The sequence below is a fragment of the Cyprinus carpio genome, chromosome B3, assembly GCF_018340385.1.
Source record: "Cyprinus carpio isolate SPL01 chromosome B3, ASM1834038v1, whole genome shotgun sequence".
Taxonomy (NCBI): domain Eukaryota; kingdom Metazoa; phylum Chordata; class Actinopteri; order Cypriniformes; family Cyprinidae; genus Cyprinus; species Cyprinus carpio.
In genome coordinates, this window is record NC_056599.1 from 24,887,138 (window position 1) to 24,902,710 (window position 15,573).

The window sequence follows — 15,573 nt, forward strand, 5'->3', positions numbered from 1 at the left end:
TTTTTTATTATATAAATTAATTATATTTAATTTATTTTAATATTTTAATATAGTTTTTCATTGTCTGTAAAATTTTATTATGAATAAACACCTTAAATTATATATATATTATGATCTATATATATATAAAAAAATTTGTTTTTTTTTTTTTTTTTTTTTTTCTTTTGCACTTTTTCTATAATATATATAATATATAATATACTATACTGACAAGTTGAATTGGGAATATAAAATATATATATATATATAATATATATATATATATATATATATATATATATATATATATATATATATACATTTACCTTGTCTTTATCACAAAATATGTGATCTGGTCTTGTATCATCATGAAGTGGTTTATTTTGCAATATCAACCAGATCACTGTACATTACCTTTCTTATTACACAGCTACTTAGGAAATAAATGAATAAATGGATATGGAATATTGATTTGAGTTGAAATTATGTTATTATGTGAGGAGAAATGGACAGCAGAGTGCTGTCATGAAACTAGCACAGTCATATAGGAAATCAGATGGCTGGGACAAAAGCGGTCAATTATACAGTTTAACTGTCCTTTTATAAATTATGTAACAGCAGAATTTTGCAGTTGACCAATCAGAATGAAGTATTCCAGTGAGCCATGTAATAAATAAATATAGCCATAATATATATTAGGCTAACTTCATATGATACAGTGTAGACAGCTGTGCTAACAGTAAATGACATGATTCCAAGGTTAATCATGATGCGTTATTAATGTTCTTACTGCATGTTCCTTTCACCCAGAATGGGAGGAGGGCAGGGAGACGGAGAGAGAGAAACAGACAGGGGAGAAACCGAGAAACCCCAGTGACTGGGGGTGGGTTGGAGGGAGGAGAGAAAGATGAGAAAGGCAGGGAAATGAGCTTTCTCCAGCCAGTGTGTGTGTGTGGCAGCCTGACAGCCTGGTTCAGTGCCACCTCGCCACTTTGTTACAGCTGTGTAAATAATGGCTGTAATTAAAATCACCTGTACCTGACAAGCATCAGAGTGTCTGCTGGAGATGCGCTGTCCTGATGAGCACTTTGTGTTCGTGCTGCTGTCGCATTCACGGCTGTGACAACTGACATATTGCATGTGCAACTACAAATCTCTACTTCATGTATTGCACGGGAGATTAGGGCCGAACCGGGTTTGCAAACACATGCAAGTGGCCACTTGCTGATCTCTGCATGCATACAAAGTGCACACAGGCTGACCTGGCTGTAGTTCAAAACAACTTGTGAAGTGAATATGCATTAAATGTGCTCATAATCAGAAGAACTGATTTAACAACACACTATATATGTAGTTATTTATTTAGAAAATCTACCAGTTTTGATTTCTCTTTTGTTTATTCCATTAGATCTATGTAATCATTATGATTCAACACAGTATTATAATTACCATGGCCAAAATGGACCAAATTGTCTCCAAAATGTTTGGAAATTTCAATGATATGTTATTTTAATTTCAGATATTTAGCCTTATGAAAATTAGCCATGTTTTTACTACAAATAAAACCAAAAAAAACATGGTTAGTATAGTTAAACCATGGTAACTGCAAATTAACCATGGTTTTCATACACTAGCCATAGTTATTTACTACAAATACCATGGTTGCAATTTTTACGTTTTTTTAATATAAAACCATTGTTTATTTTTTTAAGGTTTGATTTTGTTTGTATTAGAATTTTTATTTGTATGTACTGCTAATGCTGTGAACAAAACATTCAGCCTCCCTCAGAAAGATTTGTGTGTTTTAAGCAGGAAAACATAAGCTACACTCCTCCTAATAGCATTATTAGCCATTTGCAGTGTTGTGCTACTCTTTCCCTCCAATTTATGTCTCATTGTGATTACAGGACGATGACTCAGACCCCATCCCAGACTGAAGCTAGCGTGCATTAGCCTTGAGCTACTTCGCCTTCAACACCCACAGAAACACAATTTACCTCCACAAAACTTCACGCCACATCACAAACATTGATCCGGGGCTGATCTGCAATTGATGAAACACAATGAAGAAATTAAAAAGCCAAGTATGCAATGTTTTCAAAGGCGACATGATCCGTCTGTTCGAGATCTCCTAATAGAATTACCCACACGCAGCTAAAGCATAGCGGTGACGCTAACCTGTAATTAAGATTTCTGCGGCTTGCTTAGATAACCCTAGAGTCGGCCTGCTGCTGTGGCATTCTCTTTGTTGAATGTTACTTTTAGCTCATTTATAATTGACTGTTAAACTTTAAAGTTTGTGCTAAGTATATTTAGCACAGATACTCTGGACTGATTTAGCGGATTTTGCAGTGTGTGTATGTGTGTGATTGTGTGATGTTTGTTTTGCAATGCTGAATGCATCCACATACTAAAGGAGACTTCTGAGATGGGCACAAATGACATCCTGTTGTGAATCTGTTTTGAGAAAATAGTCCTTTAATTCTCCTCTGTATCATGTCTCTACGGTGATGGAGTCTATTTCCCCCTTAATGAGACCCCTTAGAAATTGACAAAATGGAGGAAGTAGGAGAGAGTCGAGGCTGCTGAAAAGATAGTTAAGGAGTGAATCACGTCCCGATCCGCACTCAGCCCGAGGAGCTGTGTTTATTCCATATGAACCTGCCTTGCTGAGTCCCAAAGGATAACATCTATTAAGTGAGCCTGACAGTTTCCAGGCTGTCTCCATATGGCCAAGACCCTGCTGCTGAGTGCCTTTGCCTGCCACGCGTTCCCTTTTCACCCACATGACATCCACCACATATAATTACAGCACATGGGAGCCCAAGCCTGTGTGTGTATGTGTGTGTCTGTGTGTTGTAGGAGGAAGTGGTGCAACTTCCCAGCACAAGGAGGGTTTTGGGTGGTGACCCTGACTCTCTGATTAGAAAATTAGCCCAAAACATGGCACACTAATGACCTAGGCTTATTAGCGACAGTGCCAATGTTTAGCAGGCGTGCTGGGCTGAGCTGTGAGCGACGGGGAGGGCCGACAGTCTCCAGGGGAGCAGAGAGAGATACGTTCAGTGAGTTGGGGGAGAGAGAGAGAGAGAGAGAGATGCATCCGTCACAGACGGCTGAACCCCTCCAAGTTCAACCCTACTAGAACATGAGATTTGCAACACTGAATGGAAAGCAGATTTGTTCCAGTGGAGTGGTGGGGGGAAGGCGATGAATTTGTGATCTGGAAATGTATATGCGCTCCCCATCTGAAGTGGCGGCCGGCCTGGAACACGCTGGCCAAGACTGATGTGTATCAGAGGAAAGCTGGCAGGAAGAGAACAGCTGCGGGGGGACACGGCTCCGACTGCATACCTGCCATCTGATTCTGCCAGCCTTTTTGCTTTTACTTCTTTCTCGCTGTTGTAGTTTCAATCTAAATCCATTCACAAGGGTCAACCCTGAAGCTTCAAGTGCTGTGCATGTTATGAGTTTTCATTTAATGATGTTATTGTTGTTATACAGTATATACTTTGTTCAGTTGATTGTTCAGTTGATTCCCAATTTGATTTTCTCAGTATTTTAATTTATTTATTTCGATTTTTTTTATTTATTAAAGTTTACTTATATTTATATCCATCTGTCTTATGTCTATTTCTCCTTTTATCTATTTATATCTCTCTTTCTCCATCTGTTTTTATACTTATATATTTTTTCATTATATTTTTTAAAACAAAAATAGTAACTAGCCCTATATTTAGAATTTCATATTAATAAGATTTTTTATTTAATTAAAAAAAGTGTATATATATATACTGTATATATATATATATATATATATATATATATATATGTATGTATGTATGTATTTTTTAAGTATTTGCTCATGTTTTTAAGTATATATATATATAGTTATATTATATCATATATATTTTAGTATATATATATATATATATATATATATATATATATACAGGTTGAGTACAAGGGGTTGTGGTCAAGTCCATACCCCGAGACACGTGTCCCTGAAATGGTTCAGTTGCATTTATGCTCTTTTATGTGTGCCGACTGCTATTCTCAACCTTTTTTATCCCGAAGATTTTCAAATAATATAGGGAAATGGCATTCACTGCAATTGTATGAAGAAACCCTTGAAAGTGATTGTGTGCACAAATGTCGTATCACTTGCTTCTCATCAAACGATGGCCCAGGAGGCAATGTACCAACCAGCGTGCTGGTCATTATCTGCGGTTGTCTAGGTAGTACTCCTCATCCAAAATTCCGAGCAGCATCAGGGTACAGGCATGGATCCATTTTTACTGCCTCTTCATATTGCGCACACTATGTACTCAGAGTGGCTGGCAATATGCAAGCCAAAAGAGTTCATATTTTCTCTCCGAGTCGAACAGGGAAAAGGAACTGGGTTATGATTGCATGGCTTTGTGTTCAAAATACGCCCACTTCAGGCTCTCATGCAAGCCAGCTATTGAGATCTTATTATTGCATCTCACTGACTATAAAAACATCATCCAATACCATTAGACTGAAGCAAAGACTAAGTCTGTCAGTGAAACCATGCCTCAAATTGGTATTCTCAACTCACAAAAAGGTTGCCTGTGGTTTTAAGCATGTGTGTGGTTGTGTAGACGTGCTTGCCAAAGCATTCACAGTCTAAAACAAACGGCCGAACTCGACCGAGAGCCAGCAAGGAAATTGTATGTGTCGACGCTAAAAAAGGTAAACATAACATTTGCAGTAGAGTCTTCTCAGGGAGTTCATCATACTTTTTAAAGTTTTCCACAAGCCTAGATTTGATGTAGCAGAACTGTTTAACATTACATGTCTGATCATTATGTGCCGTTAGTCCAATAGGAAATCTTTTTTTTTTTTTTTTTTTTTAACTGAATATGAAAGCTTGCGATAAATGTTTTGAGAAAAAAAGAATTTAGTCAAATTACAACCATCCCAGTTCTCACCTATTAAAATATCAGCTTCACCTCTGAGTGATGATCATGTGCTTAATTGTGTGTATATCCACCAGAAGCCCTATTCGGTCTGGCTTTATGTAACATGAACACATGTAGAATTGCAGATGAGTGGTTTACTCGTGTAGACCCTCGGAGGTGGCCTCGATTGTGGCATCCATTCAGCGGCCCGGTTGTTTCCTTTGTGATCCTACAGAGATTTCTTCTGTTATTGGTATCGACTTGACAGGATTTGTGTCCGTCACAGCAAACCACTTAATCCAGATCAGCCTTTAATACTAATTAAACTGCTTGGGGACACACTCCAGTGCCTGGTTACTTACAACCAGTGTACATGCCGATTACTATTCTCTCTTGAACCACTTGAACTGAAAATAAAACGGTGGCCTTTTTTATTTGCTGTCCATTACTTGTAAAGGGCTTCCTTTGTTTGCCTCTTAAAAGACCCAGAACCGCCATTGTCATCACGGTAATGTCTGATTTCCCATCAGGTGACGATTTAGCTTATTAAGGTTGCACAGATGGAGATTCTTCTGGAGGAGGATTACTAAAAGAGTTTGTCGACACAGTTCAGAGGACCGCAGAGATGTTTGCCTTGTGACAAATGGCAAGTGCAGCCCCACTATGCAGGAAGTGCTATTGGCGAGTGCTTTAAGATGTTTAATTAAAGACGCTGTGTGACAGGAGGGAGACCTGCGCAGGGTCCGGGGACTACGCGGCTAATCCTCTTCCTGCGCACACTATCCCCTTGCGAGTGTGATTGATGAACTGATTCCTCTTTACATCTTAATTTGCATGGCGTGCTAACGCCGGCACGGAGCTGAGCGGCGGCAGACGAGAGCTCCTGCGCTAATGCCGGCTAATATGATAATGGGAAACAAGGCGAGGTTAGCCACCACTCGGCTCATCTGCAGTCTAGCCCATTAACTCTGGGCTGTGGTGCACCTCTTTGGTCGCAAAACGAGGCGTCCCGCAGGCACCGTTAATCTGTTAAGGAAGGGTTTTTTGATTTCGTCAAGGATGTTTAAGTTGTCTTTTGTTAAGTGTTTGAATAAAAAATGCAATGTAATAATTGAGGTGTAATTTTTAGTATAAATAGTGCTAATAGAATGTTCACACTGATTTAAAAAATGCACTTTTGAAACCCGGATGATAGACTTAAATAACTGAAAAATGTGGCATGTTGGAGACTGTTGAAGACTTCAGCCCCTAAGGGGACATGGTATTAGAAAAAAAAAAGAGAGAGAGATAAGAGGAAAGATGTTTTCATGTTCTCTATAAGTAACGTGTTTCCCCAAGAAACATTTGCATTTGCTCGCAAAACATTTCCATTCTCTTGCAAAATTATTGTGTTCCCTGAGAAACTTTGCATTCGCTAACAAAAGCAAATATAGTTTTTCCTCCCACCTTATATTGTTTCCTTCGCAAAAGCTTTGCGAACAAATGCAAAGTTTCTCTGGGGAATGCAAAACTTTTTCAATGCAAAAGCACTGAAATATAATTTCTCCCTCCCATCACATTTTATTTACCATTACCATATCCCTTTAGAGGCTCCAGAGACTTGTTATGAGTGAAAGTGTGGAATTGTTTGTATTTTTCTCCCTTCTGTTTTTAGATTTTTAGACTTATTAATAGTTCGAATTAAAATAGTTATTAAATAATTTATAGACTTATAGTTTTAAGAGAATATTTGGATTTTTGTAATATTTTAGACGGTTGAGTACATAGTGAATGGTGCATACATCATTTTGGACAGAACGTTGGTTTTATTTAGTTTTTCATTTTAAACTAGCATGCTATTTTTGATGAAAAAAAAAATTGGTATTGTTTCATAGTAAAATTTACTACAGTTAAGAATATGCCATGACAAATATTTACTAAAATAAAGGAATATTTTGGTCAATAATGCGCACAGATAAACCACGCACACATAGCTACAATGCTAACACTCAATCTCAGCTTCCTTTCACCCTATGAACCTTCAGCGGAAACTTTCTGCTGGTGGGAGGTGGTTATATTTTCACGACGTCTGCCAGGCCCCACTTCCTTTTGAGTTTGCATGTTTAAAAGGTAGCCTCCTGCTGGGAAATGGGTTACTTTCAAAATAGTTCACACCCATGCGCTACAAAACCTCTTGCATTATTAATTTGTTTACTCGGAGACAGGGAGTGTGCGATTTGATGTCTGGCTTTCCGATTTATCACGCACTCAGCAAACGGCGAAACTCCTCCAGAAGTGTCGGATAATGCTCACCGGGTGCGAGCATTTAAATGTTTGATACGAAAACGGGTTTGCGAAGAATAGCTGGGATAATGAACAGTCGAGGGGGACCCGGGGTCCTGCCCTGCTCTATAGCCGTATGTCACTGCGGGTCTGTTGGGGAATGGTTTGCCCTCTAAAATGAGATCGTGTCCAGCTGAAGTGGCACTCTACGGACCTGGACAGAAGCCAGATGACTGTTTGGAGTAAAGGGGCAGCATGCTGGTCCTTAAACACTCAGTCGCGCTCGCATGCGTACTCACACACAAGGAGCGCCTGTGGAGAGAATCCTGCATTGAGCGAGAGGAGAAAACAAAGGTGAAGGTTGATCGAACGTCCAATCTATATGAAAGAAAGGACGGACCCAGCAGGGGCTCAAGAAGGCCTTGCCTCAGCCGTTTTCTTCTTTTTTTTCTTCTTCTTTTTTTTCTCAAAAGAGTTGGCCCAGGATTTTGCTGTGCAAGTCAGTGTGTTTGAAAGAGCAAGGACAGTGCATCTTGATCCTGTTTACCTCTCAGCCCGGCCCTACTAATATCCTCTGCATTGATGGATGCCAAGGGGTCAGTACTCACTTTCACTGAGTTACGTGTCCTTAAATGAACCAAATGGTAAACAGAACTTACCATCCAAGCACCAGATACTTGATTAAATAAACATTATGGTTCTTGTTAACTGCGAGAAATCAAGCATACACAGTAAAATTTTAGCCTGTGCGATATTTTTTCTTCCCATCAGTAGCAGTGTTATCAGTGGAGCCAAGTGGCTTATACAAGTTTCCAATCAATTTTTACCATGTTAAAAAATTGGCTCAATTTTCTGAAGTTAATGCAGTAAACTAAAATAAATACATTTGCATTGTATAAACTGTATAATAGGCTGTTTTTAAAGAATATATGGATTTTTTTATTAAAATGTATTTTTAACTAGATTTGCAGACTTCTTTTCATCTTCTTTTCTCTTTAGAAAATGTGGAATTGTTTTTAGATTTTTAGACTTGTTTTTGGCATTATCCTATTTAATTTTTTTTTTTGTTAAACAAAAAAAAAAATATTTGAAAATGCAGTAATAATAAATGTAATTAATTGTATGTTTGTAGAATGCAAGTCTTATCTCTCACATTTTTGCTTCTCAAGTAATCTTATCTTGTTTGTATTGGATTTTTTTTTTTTACTATTACATAAACAGGCTTCCAATAGTTTAAAACCTTCATAGTTTTGTCAAAGTTTTCAGAGATTAATGTTTTTTTCACCATCAGAGATACAAGACCGTGAAGCATACAGCCAAAATCCTTCAACTCTACAATCACAGACAGATAACAGCCGCAGCTTTCAAATCATTTCACATTCTATATCACAACTCCAAATTGAATTGAATTTCAAGCTCACCGAATGGCCTGAATCGCTTACGTTTCAGAGAGTCACACATTAGTTATGAACAGAGAGAAAGAGAGAGAGAGAAAAATTTTGGAGCATAGATTTCACTTGCATTAGTTCCCTCCTCCTTCTCCACCCCTCCCTTCCCTCCCACTCACATACTCACACACTCACTCTCTCCCTCTCGAAACACACAGCGGTGAACACACACCCTCATCTATAATTGATGCTTGCTTTAGGCAGATGCTGCAGGGATTGGGACTAAGGCAGCTGCTTAGTTTATGGAGGAAAAAGGGAGCAAGATGGTGGAACAGGTATTTTTTCACCCTTATTCTGCTTACCAAGCGCATTACTGCATTTTTTCTCCTCCTGCCCGTCTTCTTTTGTGCTGTGGCTGCACAGTAGAGCGGGTGGCTTGTGTATGACAGCGTTCCAGTGTGTCTGTGTATGCGAGAGAGAGAGTGTGCGCTTTGAAGAAAGAGGGAGCCCCCTTCAGCAACTCTTTTTCAGGCTGCCTTATCAGCAGCTGTTTTGCTTTCTATCTCTCTTTTCACATGCTTCTTCGCCTCTTTCTTTCTTGTTTCTCTCCAGTCCATCTCCAAGCTCCATTTCGGGTAGGTCTAGGTGGCTAAACTCACAAATTTGGCAGCCTCCAATATTTAAATGAGCCGGATTCTGTCATCCGCCCTTAGAGAGTGAGTGAGAGAGAAATAAGAATGAGAGTTAGACGCGCTGCGCTTCAAACGGTTTATTTGGCTGCGTAATAGTCAAACACTACCGCCCCAAAATGTTCCAACACGTACCGCTTTAGTGCTGCTGCGCTCCACCTGGCTTTCCATCATTTTTAAGGCATTAGCGTGCGGTTGAACTCTGAGCCGCGTCTGTTCGCGTGCATACGAAATTTAGAGCGACTACGGAGCGAGGGAGGAGTTGCCTTGTTGTGTGTGAAATGATATTTGCAAAGTGTCGTAAAAAGCCCTTTACCAAAACAAAGGCACTTTTTTTATAGCTGCATATGTTTTGTAAGTGTTTGCCTGGAAGCCGAGCGCAGTGAAGTGAAGTGAATCCAGCGTGCTGCCACGTAAAACATCTTTCAGTCCTCCAAATGTGGTTCTCATTAGGGTGGAGGCCAAAGCGTTTAGCTAAGCCTGACTGTCTGCCCTTGCTTTTTTTTCTCCCAGTGTTTTCCAGCAGCTATTTTACGAGGGCCTCCAAAACATCTCAGCGACGGCAGGACTATAATGACCGCAAAAGTAGAGCTCTGCACCGACTGGGGCTTACCACACCGCGGAGGCACCTCTGTCTTTTCGCTAACTTTCCTTCCGCCTTCCCCTTAACGTCTTTGACACTTGTGCATAAAGAGTTTAGCACTCCTGATCAAATGATAGTCTAATTATGGCGTGGTGTGCCCGCTCTTGAATATCAATGCGCTATGCGAAGTGCTGATGGTGTTAATGGGAAACAGCGTGATGTGTGTAACATCTGCTTAAGGAACAGCAGGGATTTTTTTTTACAAGGTCCCGTTTACAGAGTAGCAAGTTGCGGCTTCCCTCCTGGCTCTCCTCGGCACATTCGACTTGGCAACAATGAAAATCTTGGCATTATTTACATGTCGTTCCAAAGCTGTGCGACTGATGTCTGGGGAACCCAAAGGGTGTATTTTTGAAGAATATCCTGGTTGCTTTTTTCGGTATTTTAAACTTAAAACATCTGACGGACAGTTTTATCCAAAGCGATTTACATTGCACTCAAGGAATACATTTTTATTTGTTTATACGCTCCAGGGGAATCAAACCCACAACCTTGGCATTGCTAGTGCCATGCTCTACTGTTTGAGCTACAGGAATTTACAATATAATGGAAGTGAATGAGAGCTGTCATTTATAAGTGCCAATGTGGTCTATATGAGTCTATATTCCTTCTATATACGCAGTATATGCACTATATTAGTAATATGATAACTTTGTGTGGGAAACAGTTCAAAAGAACTGTTTTAGTCCTTTTCTCACACAAAACTATTGTATCCTTTTGTGTAGAATGTCTGGTGACAGATTTTAATTTTAGACTGGAATATTCCTTTAAATCACAGATTGAGCTCTGGACTTTCTCTCCTTTTATCCTACGCTTTGCACGTAGGGGGTGTTTGTGTGTAGTGTGGCATTACGGTCAGAGGAGAGAAAGTGGTGGGAGAGTGTGTTTCACTTTGTTTTAGCATGTGCAGTTGTCCCGTGTCAGAGTGTGTCTGTGGGTGATGGGATCTCTCTGCCTACATAACTCCTGCTTTGGCTTGGAGAAAGAGATGTGTGTGTGTGTATGAAGTGTGTCACGAAGTGTTTCCTCCTGTAAGTAGGAAAAATCACTCATTTGTTGTCTCTAATATCTCAGTTGTTTCTTCTAGACTACAGTAGGATTAAATGGGATGCAAATCTTAAAGGAATAATTCACCCAAATATTAAAAAAATATGTCATAATTTGCTCACCTTCCTGTAAGACTTTCTTTCAACTGCAGAACAGAAGGTATTTAAAACAAAACAAAACAACAACAACAAAAAACCTTTTGGTCTATAAAATAAAGTCAGTGAGGTCTAATGTTGTTTTGTACTATACTGACTTTCATTGCATGAAGAAAAAACATTTTTCAATATGTATTTTGTGTTCTTATTTTGTGTTATGCAGAAGTAATAAAATGTTTGTTTTTTGTGGTGTGTTGTGGGTAAATAATGGTGGTTAAATAAGGACAGAATTTTGGTAACTTGAAAAATGTGAGCACACCTGAAACTAGCAAAGTCTTTTTTGAAGATGAATTCCTTTAAGTCAAAGATATGAATGCAAACACTTCTCATTAATTTTTCCCAAGAGCTGTACTATGCACATTCATTATGGCTATACTTCTATCTCAAATATTGGTTATTGCTAGAAACCTCTGACAGTATTGTTACTGTTAACTAAAACTTTTTTTTTTTTATTGGTTATTGCAAAAAAAATAAATTATTAATAAAACTAACTGAAAAAAAATTACAAAAAGACAAATATAAAGCGAAGTAAAAATAAAAAAACTGAAACTAACAAAAATAAAAAAAGACATACCCACATTATTAAAACAAACTAAAATTAAAATTAACACAGAAAAACTAATTCAAAATATGAATAAATTATATAGTAATATATAAATAATACCAAAATAACACTGACCTCTGAACAATAGGAATTTTCCAGTGGGCTGTACAGAACAAAAACACACCATGGTCATACAAAACCCAAACGAATAAAGCTATCATCACCTGAAGGTTTAACAAATAGTATCCCCATCAAATCCACACAGCTGTTTAGATGAATGTACTTTTCATATGTTTTTATTGAATATCCTATTGATTAAACCTTTCGTGTTTTTTGTTTCTTCTAATCTGTCATTGTTTATTGATAGCAAGCGCTAATTTAGCCGTCTTAGCCGGGTCTCTTGGGCGGGGCATGCAAAGTGGCGGTTTAGCGTTGATTTGGTGCGCAGGGTGGAGAGACGTCTCCTCACATAAGTGGATAATCTGGGTGCTGGGAGGTGCTTGAATTGGTCCTGATCAAATAAGAAAGCTCTTCCTGAGATAAAGGTCTGATGTGTGTTGTGTACGGGACGCATTTGTCCATGGATGTGCTTGTTCATTTGTTGTCGGTCCGGTGCATGCTAACACTCTAATTTAATCTAACTTGTGTCTGAAGCCGAGCGTGTGCTTCGCTAATGGTTTACATACAGAGGGCATGACTGATGTGAGATGTAGCATGTGTATATGTGGAGCTCATATAAAGACCAAAAGTATGTGGAAACCCCCTTATAACGAGCACGTCTGATGCATAAAGCCAAGCATGTCTGACCTCTTGTGTGAGAGAAAATCCCATGATGCAGTGTCAGGATGAAATAGGGATAAAGCCGAAAAATAACTACAAAACGACAATGAATTCTACTGAATAATAAATAAAAAAAATTGATTGTCCAACAAACACAGAAGTGAATATTTAAAGTGATATTTTCAGAAGCATATTTAAAATTATGACGGATTATTGAGTCTAAAGTCCATTTGGCTAAACTGTAAATGTCTTAAAATAATCTGTGCACGGTGTGATTTCAAGTTCAAATTGTATGATGTCCTTTTATTGTCTTCTATTACCAAAATAAACATTAAACAAAGATACTATGTTATTCATGTTTTTGGCATATGTAAATATTAGTGCTGTCAAACGATTAATTATGATTAATCGCATCCAAAATAAAAGTTTTGTTTACATAATATATGTGTATGTGCTGTGTATCTTTATTATGTATATATAAATACACACACATACATTGAAAAATATGTTATGTTCATGTATTAAATATATTTATATATAGTTTTGTATATATAGATGTAGATATAAATATATATATTGTGTATATTTATATAATATAATAAAATATACACAGTAACACATGGAGATATATTTGTAAACAAAATATTTGGATGCGATTATTTGATTTATTTCTATGAGCACAGTAAATATCTATGTTGATATTTAAATGGTTGTAAGCGAGATTTACATGTGTTGTTGTTTTTTGCAGAGATGTCTGTGTTTTAGTACATGTCTTTTAAGTGGACAAGTTATGAATGAAAGAGGATGATGATTTAGGATGAATCTGCTTTGTTGTCATTTTTATGTCTAAATGTTCTTTTTGGAGTCTCTTTTTTTAAGACTTGCCTTTTTTATGTATTTGTGGCATAAAAATAGTTGTTACTGTAAATTGTCACAATCTCTGAACTATGTAACCTGCATGAAGGGTCAGTCAACGAACCTGAAATAATCTTTTTGGTGGGTTAAAAAAGCTAAGATGAATCATGCATCAAGCATGTATTTTACATATATTTATAAATATTAAGGTGGCAAAAATAGCTATTGTAGCAGCTAAAAGGGCACCAAATGTCCAGTGTTTTGAAATAAATTGAAGATATGGATGTGCTGTTCAGGTGTCCACACACTTTTGGTCATTTAGTGAATTATTCTAATTTGGCACTAACATTTTAACATCTGTTTTTCAGGGTAATCAAGACGCCCCAGCACCCCCAGAAACCATGGCCCAGCCTTACCCATCAGCCCAGTTCGCTCCCCCTCAGAACGGCATTCCTGCTGAGTACACGCCGTCCCACCCTCACCCGACTCCAGACTACCCGGGCCAGACCCCCGTAGCAGAGCACACCCTGAACATGTACACCCCTGCCCAGACGCACAGTGAGCCCAGTGGACCAGACAACAGCATACAGGCGGTCTCCGGCACAGCCACAGTAAGCTCCCATCTCTCTCTCTCGCTCTATATCTCTGACTCTTCTTGATGGCATTGCTCGTCACGGTTCAGGTTTTTTGGATTGTGCTGTGGATTGAGGTGCCCTCCGTGATCTGCCCTCCAAGGACATCAGTGCTGTAGCCCGCCTTAATATTTCATATGTTTCAGGGCATTTCCTTGAATAATTGACTATCTTTGTGTTATTTCACCAACTCTGAGTACAAAGTGCTCTCAGTGAATTTAATTTGGTTTTTAAAATCATTTTAAGAGCATTTCCTGTCTCAAAATGGTAAGATGGATGTATGGTAAGAGAACGTTGCTAGAGAGTTTAGTTTATTAAAGAAATAGTTCTCCCAAAAATCTAATGTTATTATTTTCTCACCTTCATGTCATGAGCTGTAAATTAGCAGTGAATAATGAGTCCCATTTTGGTCTGACACCACCAAAGTTATTATTTGGCTTCAGAAAATTGTCTGTTTGTTAAATTTGGGATCCATTTAGAATTTGTAGGTTTTTTTTTTTTTTAAGATACAGCAAGAGGGATGTAGTTATACTGGTATGTGTGTGTGTGTTTTTTTTTTTTTTTTTTTTTTTTTTGTGTGTGTGTGTGTGTGTGTGTGTGTGTGTGTGTGTGTGTGTGTGTTACTCTTTTTTGATAAATATTTTTTTATAATAAATGATTTCAAATTTCACTACTCATCATAACCTATAGTTCATCTGAATGGAATCACTCATTATCGATTGTTAGTTTATTGCAATTATGACAATGTCTTTAATTAAAATAAATAAATAATAGGCCTATGTATAATTCACAGAATTATATAGTGCTCAGATGTATTTTTTGACTGTGATTCTGTTAGTTGATTGTCATTTAAAATTAAAATAAAAAAAATTACGTAGAATATTTTGTGTAATAATTTACTTTAAAAACATGAAAACATAAACTTTAATATATATTCTGTAACAATCAGATGACAGCTGGGATGAGCCTGGGGGGTTTCTTACCCCATGGTAGAGGGGCAATATGGCCCATTGTCATGATTGTCATGACTTTGAATTGTGCAATATAAACTAAATTAGCAAGTATTTGCTTTTATTCCACCTACTGTAATTTTATGTGAGATAACACATCAGCACCCTGTAAATGCTTAAGTTCTCTTTAAATATAAGATGATTTTACAGTAAATCCATACTTTTCATCCCCACATGTGAACTACATTTATGATAGTTTGATGGAGCCTTTGTGCTTTTGGAGCTTAACAAAAGTGGTCACTTTGTCATGCAGCACAAGCTGTGCAATGCTTCTTTAAAACTGTCATCTTTTGTGCTGCACTGAGGGAAAAAAAATAGAATTCAGTTTTGGAACGACAAAATAGTAAAAGAAGTTTAATTGAGGGTGAACCATTCATTAGAAAGTGCAAAAATGTACAAATTTTCAGGATACACTCCTGATGTATTCCATAATTAGACTATTTGTCCAACAGACAGAATGTTTAAACCATTTCACTTATTCGAAGGAAAATGTGAGCTTTCTTGCAAACAGCGGCCAGATTTTCATTGCCTATCCTACCTTAGTGTTCAAATTTCTTTTTTAGTGCCAGAGCAGAAAGGAGCAAAACCACTTCTGGAAAAGCCATTATTTTCCCCCCTGCCTCTCTCCTTCTCCCTCTGTCTCCCGCTCTCTCTGTCCCTTTCC

General features: G+C 37.8%; 1 protein-coding gene across 8 annotated transcripts in view; it reads left to right on the plus strand.

Annotated features, from left to right (window-relative positions):
• The window catches only part of LOC109054554 (RNA binding protein fox-1 homolog 1-like), a 257,712-nt gene that overhangs the window by 201,843 nt on the left and 40,296 nt on the right, over nucleotides 1-15,573 (plus strand). For 6 of the 8 annotated variants that reach the window (XM_042720376.1, XM_042720372.1, XM_042720377.1 and 3 more), the window contains one exon: nucleotides 13,636-13,878. In XM_042720376.1, the coding sequence (XP_042576310.1) occupies nucleotides 13,636-13,878 (243 nt within the window). Of the gene's footprint in view, nucleotides 1-8,439; nucleotides 8,890-12,017; nucleotides 12,178-13,635; nucleotides 13,879-15,573 lie in introns of those variants that run through there. The other 2 variants (XM_042720373.1, XM_042720379.1) reach the window with 2 other exon arrangements.